Raw genomic sequence first — 6,325 nt, forward strand, 5'->3', positions numbered from 1 at the left:
TAACCAGAAAAAACCGATCCAATATTGAAGTAGTAATTGAATCTGTGAGAACTACTTTTCTCTTTTGCAAACAGCTACATAGAGTACACATTATGAAAGATCAACTGCAACACACCAACTATGTTGATGCCTTTTCCAACAAAGGTAGGGAGGCATAGAAAAGTAGAATTAGCAGTGTTCACAACATCAAGTGACAGAGCACTTCTTTATCAAGATATAAATAATTATTTCAAAAATTTAACAAAAAATAAATTTGCATGACTTATAAGAGCCATGTCCACCATTTCAGAAGTTCTTACTACCTGCATCTCAATATATCTGGAATCATTCCTTTTCTTTTTCAGTTCTTCTTTAAGTTGCTCATCTAAATCATTATCTGGCCTGCTTTCTTGTAAGAGATATTCTGAATCTTGATCTAGGACTGTTTTTTCAAAAGTTGGTCTAGTTCTCTGAGGGGCCTTTTCCACAACTGGTTTCTCCACAACAGGCTTTGGTTTGGCAGGAATCTCTTTTGTGTACCTGAAAAGGATTTAATTATATATAAGTTATGCAACTTTTGTCAAATGAACATTAATGTGTCATTCTAAACTGGTCTACTCAGAAGCCCAGGAGTAAATTTCACTGAGTTGAATAGACTTTACTTCCTAGTAAATGAGTACATAACGGCAACCTTGAATATATTTGACCTATAAACCTATGTCTAGTTATGACTAATTTGGTGCTACTAGTTTTGGAAGCTCTTTCAAATGGGGATGCTAAGTCACTGTTCTGCCCGCCTGACCTTTGTTCTCTCCTGCACCACACATCTATTTTCCTTCTGCTTATTTTTCAGCACTATCCCAAAATATGTCCTGTTATTTTAAAGTTAAAACTCTGACTTTAATGGCAATGGATTGCTCCAAGTAACTGGAGGGCAAAGGGTTATTCTCTTCTGTGCTACCTACAACTACAGAGATTTGAGCAAGTCATCTGGAATAACACTACAGTAATACCAGCAGCAGAAAGATAGAACAAATACAGCTGTTTATTTGGGGAGCATCTACTATGCAGGTAGACTACAGGGAGTTGGACCAGATCATCCTTGTGGTCTCTTCCACTCTATGATTCTATATTGTGCATTCTTGCAGGATGAGGGTGGAATGGATGGCCCTTGTGATTTATCCGAACTACACGATTCTATTATTCACTCATTAGCCACTCATTTTTTGACTGTATATACTCATGTACAAGTCTACAAATTTTAGTCTAAAAGTTGACCCCAAAAACCTAGGTTTCCTAATACTATACTTGAACTCTTATTAAAAGGGAACCATCCCCTGGTGAAAGGCAAGAGTGTAATCTGTCCTGGAATCACTTAACTCCCTCTATTCACTCTTCTACCCAGCCTTTAGGGTGAGCCAAAACAGTTATGCCTCCATAATTTTGTAGGTTCTTTGGCATTGTTTTCCTTGGCTTCATCATTTAGATCCTTTGTTGCATGTCCCTAAATGTTATCCTTGACTTATCCAAGGGTCATTTCAAAATCCATAATTTTGTTCCCAAAACCTGCCCTGAACATATACATGAGGTCGACTTATAGTCGAGTATATATGGTAGTTGTCATACCATGTCACGATAAATTTTGTAAGAACATAAGCAAATTTAAATCCCAGTCAACTGAACTATCCACTTATATCCCTAGGCACTGCAGGGGCAAATATTTAAGCAACAGTTTTGTAATGTGCTGCTTCATAAAAATATCATACAAAAGAAACTGTGATGGACAAGAACCGGAAGCACGGTTCCACCATGCCTAGCTCCAGAGACCAATGGAAGCCCTCCTTCCATTCAAACTGCCACCACTCTGGCCTGAGAGGAAGAGAAGAAATGGCATCTCCTAGACATTGTCCCTTTCCCCCACTGCCATTCTTCTTTTTTTATCATGTCTTTTTAGATTGTAAGCCTGAGCACAAGGAACTGTCTAATTAACCATTTGTAAGTCTCTCTGAAAGATTTTGTGGCTGTAGAGTGGGGTCTAGAGTCATAGAATCGTAGAGTTGGAAGAAACTGCAAGGGCCATCCAGTCCAACCCCCCTGCCATGCAGGAACTCTCAATCAAGCCATCCCCGATAGATGGCCATCCAGCCTCTACTTAAAGACCTCCAAAGAAGTAGATTCCACCACACTCTGAGGGAGTTTGTTCCACTGTCAAACAGCCCTTCCCGTAAGGACGTTCCTCTTAATGTTGAGGTGGAATCTCTTTTCCTGCAAGTTTGCATCCATTGTTCCAGGTCCTGTTCTGCGGAGCAGCAGAAACAAGCTTGCTCCTTCAATATGACATTCCTTCAAATATTTAAACAGGGCTATCATATCATCCCTTAACCTTCTCTTCTCCAGGCTCCCTAAGTCGTTCCTCATAGGGCTTGGTTTCCAGGCCCTTCACCATTTTAGTTGCCCTCCTTTGGACATGCTCCAATTTCTCAATATCCTTTTTGAATTGTGGTGCCCGCAACTGGACACAATATTCCAGGTGGGGTCTGACCAAAGCAGAATATAGTGGCACTATTACTTCCCCTGATCTAGACACTATACTTTTATTGATGCAACCTAAAATTGCATTGGCCTTTTTAGCTGCTGCATTGCACTGTTGACTCATGTTAACTTGTGGTCTCTTTTGATCTTCTTTGACTGCTTTGATCCCTTTCACACGTAGTTTCATTCAACCAGGTGTCCCCCATCCTATATCTGTGCATTACATTTTTCCGCCCTAAGTGCAAGTCTAAATACACTAAATGGAATGAAAATTATGGTAGAAATTTATTTTTCTCAGCTAGCCTCAAAGCTGCTGCAGGACTCCCTCAATTTTTTATGCTGAAATAGCACAGTATGTTCTCAATTTGAGAAAGCAAACTGCTTTGCTTTGTAATACAGCTGTTTGTTGTTGCCTTACATAAAATTACAATTTGACCAGAGACAAAAAGGGTGCAAAAGACTTATTACCCTTCTTCGTCAGACCACCAAGATATGGCTTCTTGCTCTTTTTCATTTTTATTCTGGACAGTGTTCAACAACTGTACAATCTGTTCTTCCCTGCGCTCATCCATACGCACCACAGCCCTCTGTATGGAGAAAGAAAGTGCATTTTGACAACAAAGCATTCTCCAGAGTTAGGATTTAATTATATTAATATTTCAGCTGCTTTAGCAATTAATAGTATCATGGGAAAGAAGCAATGTTACAGTTTTGCTGAATACCCAGATCAACAGGCAGCCAGCAGAAACAAGCACCCTCCATCCACTGAGAGTGTCTGCAAGAACAGGCAGACTCAAGGCTCCAAGCAGCCATTAAGTTCCCCTGTGTCACTTTGCCCCTCTCCTGACCATTCAGCCTAACCACCTCCTACATTACAGGAAATGCAGTGGATAGATTGTGAAGATAAGACCAGAAAAAGGATTGCCTTCACATTCTGTACCATCCTGTGGAAGGTGCAGATTAAAAACGGAAGCCTCTGTCTTACGCGCGCACACAGCACACTTCTTTTTGCAGGCCTCCAAACTATGTAACCACTTGATGGCGTAAGCTGTACAGTGTGCTTCAGGCTGAGTCTCCCTCATCTGAAATGCTTCAGACCGCGAGAGTTTGAAACTATGGATTCTGTAATACCTGTTTTGCAAAGTGAGATGTCTTGGGGATGGGACCCAAGTCTAAACACAAAATCAATTTATGTTTCATATGAACCTTATACGCATAAAGTGAAGGTAATCTGCTGCTCTGTGTTCATTTCTGAAGAGCAGGGTACAAATGCAATAAATAAATAAACAGATGAGGCAGGTTCTGCTGGACTTAATCCTCCCCCCCTTTCTTTGAGTGTTGTGTCTTTCAGTGACTCCCAAACTCTGGCCTTCTGAGACCACTAGCTTCTGGGACCCGAAAGTCCAAAATATCAATAGTTTTTTGTGGGTTTTTCAGTTAGCCCAAAAGACCCACAAAAAACCTATGGATGCCGGCCATGAAAGCCAAAATATCTGTTGGAACAGAGTGGAACAATTGCTTTAAACCAGGGGTGGGGAACCTATGGCCCTCCAGGTTCTGACATAACAACCATTCACATCATGCCTCACCTCCAGCCAAGTTGAAGCTAGTCTTAGCCAGGTTCATGAGGGCTTCTTTGCAGCTCCTCCCATTACAATATTGGTGTCTGGCATTTATGTGGCTGCATTTTGGTATCCTTTTACAAAATTTAATTTTATAAATACTATCATTTTAAAATTTTGATATAGTTTTAGAGAGAGAGAGAGAGAGAGAGAGTTTTATCTTTTTAAAACGTGTTTTATTCTTTGAATAACTGTTCTAATACTGTAACAACTTTATTCCTTTTTAATGTAATTTCCCCCCAACCCATGTTTTAAATTGTACCGTTTTTAATGTTGTGAAGCTGCTCTGAGTCCCAGTTCTGGGAAAAGAGCAGGATACTGATGAATAAATACAATAATAATAATAACAATAATATCACAGCACATGAAAATAAAACAGAAACAACACAGTATGTTGACAATTTCAGAAAGCAAACAGCTTTGCTTTGTAAGCCTGAGGGCAGGGAACCGGCCAATAAAAAACTAATATACACACTCTAAATAAAACAAACAATAATAATAGCATATGATAATACTATACAACCTATTATATAGCATATGCCTCCTTGACTCTCCCTTAAACGCCTCATTTTAACGGGGGTTAGTTTTACTGTGATTTTAATAACTGGTTCTGTTTTTTATGCTCTCATGTTTTAAACGGTGGGTTGGGGATTTGTGCTGATTAGCATATTATGTTTGTTTATTTATTTATTTTGGATTGTTACCCGCCTCGATCCTCTGGGGAGAGGTGGGCTACAAATAAATCATGTTATTGCAATTATTATTATATATATACATATATATATATATATGGTAATAACAATATATAACATATAATACGTTATAAAATACATAATCATATTAAATAAAATACATAGTAAGTAAAACCGAATTATCCATGGAGCTCAGTCTGGCAAAAGGGCCTCTCTCTCTCTTTCTCCCCAGAGCCCCACCTGCTGCCTCTCGGCCTCCTTGCTCTTCTCGCCCTGCCGCCGCGCGTACCACAGGCCGATCTCGCGGCCCTTCAGGTGCGGAGGAGGGCGGCCCCGGCCTCCTCCTCCTCCTCCTCTCCCTCCGCGGCCAGAAGAGGAAGAAGCAGCAGCGGCGGACGAGGAAGAGGCAGCCTGGGAGGCCCGAGGCCCGCCCCCGCGGCTCCAGTCCCGGCGGTGTTCGTAACTCATCTTCTCAACGTCGAAGGAAAGACTGAGGGGAAAAAAGAACCGGTCAGGGAGCGCACCGGAAGCGGAATTCCAAATCCGGCCCCAGAGATGCGCGTCACTTCCGCCCCGGAAACAACCGATGCTACCGCGCATGCGTACATGAGGACGATGAGGGCATTTTTTCCCCGTTCCCTTACTCTCTGTGTTTGCCCATCCCCCCCCTTCCCCTCGGCTCCAAGAGGGAGGGGAAGGGGAAGGGGAATAGTGGCTTAAGGGAGGCGGCTGCCGCGTCTCTAAACTCCCGCCTCAGCCAGAGAACGGTCGTTGGCTGGTGGGTGGGGTTCTAGAAGCTCCGCCCACCTCCGCATCACGTTTAAGATTCCCTCCCTCAACGTTGCGTCAGAGGCAGTGTAGCATAGTGGTTAGAGCGTTGGGCTCCGGCTCTTGCGGCCCGGGTTCGATTCCCTCCTCCGACGATGGAGCCTCTCGAAGATAATAGAAATAATAGTCTATGCTATTTATAAAAGTACAGTATAATTAATATAATTTATATCTATATATAGTATAATAATATAAATAGCATATACTATATATATATGTAAACCTCTTGAAAATTTTCAACACTAGAAATAATAGTCTATATGTCATAGTATAAATTTATATTAATATAAATAACATAAATGTATAACAATAGTATAAACAACACAAATACTAATATGTAATCATAATAGTATATATAATAGAAATAATGCTAGTCCCTATGAAATCCTGGGGGTTTTTCTAGGCCTTTAGCAAAGCTCTGGCGCCACAAGGAGCTACCACTCCCAGAATTCCATAGCATTGAGCCATGGCAAATAAAGTGGCGTCAAACTGGATTATTTCTGCTGTGTGGATGCAGCCTACGGTCCAGTTTGAGACCACTTTAACTGCCCTGGCTCAGTGCTCGGGGATTCTGGGAATTGGGAGTTTTGTGGGACATTGAGCCTTCTCTGTCAGAATAGACTACCTTTTGTGCTTAGTTGTGTATCTGGTGCCACAATGAAGGACAATCCC

At 41.4% G+C, this 6,325-nt stretch overlaps 1 protein-coding gene across 1 annotated transcript in view; it reads right to left on the minus strand.

The window, feature by feature from the left end:
* DHX36 (DEAH-box helicase 36) overlaps positions 1-5,368 on the minus strand; it is a 31,857-nt gene extending 26,489 nt beyond the window's left edge. Inside the window, exons 1-3 of the mRNA XM_042459446.1 lie at positions 5,066-5,368; positions 2,980-3,098; positions 303-519 (exon numbers count right to left, since the gene is read on the minus strand). Coding sequence (XP_042315380.1) covers positions 303-519; positions 2,980-3,098; positions 5,066-5,293 — 564 coding nt within the window. The 5' untranslated portion in view covers positions 5,294-5,368. The remainder of the gene's footprint in view (positions 1-302; positions 520-2,979; positions 3,099-5,065) is intronic.
* Positions 5,369-6,325: the final 957 nt, after the last annotated feature.

Source organism: Sceloporus undulatus, chromosome 3 (genome assembly GCF_019175285.1).
Source record: "Sceloporus undulatus isolate JIND9_A2432 ecotype Alabama chromosome 3, SceUnd_v1.1, whole genome shotgun sequence".
Lineage (NCBI taxonomy): Eukaryota > Metazoa > Chordata > Lepidosauria > Squamata > Phrynosomatidae > Sceloporus > Sceloporus undulatus.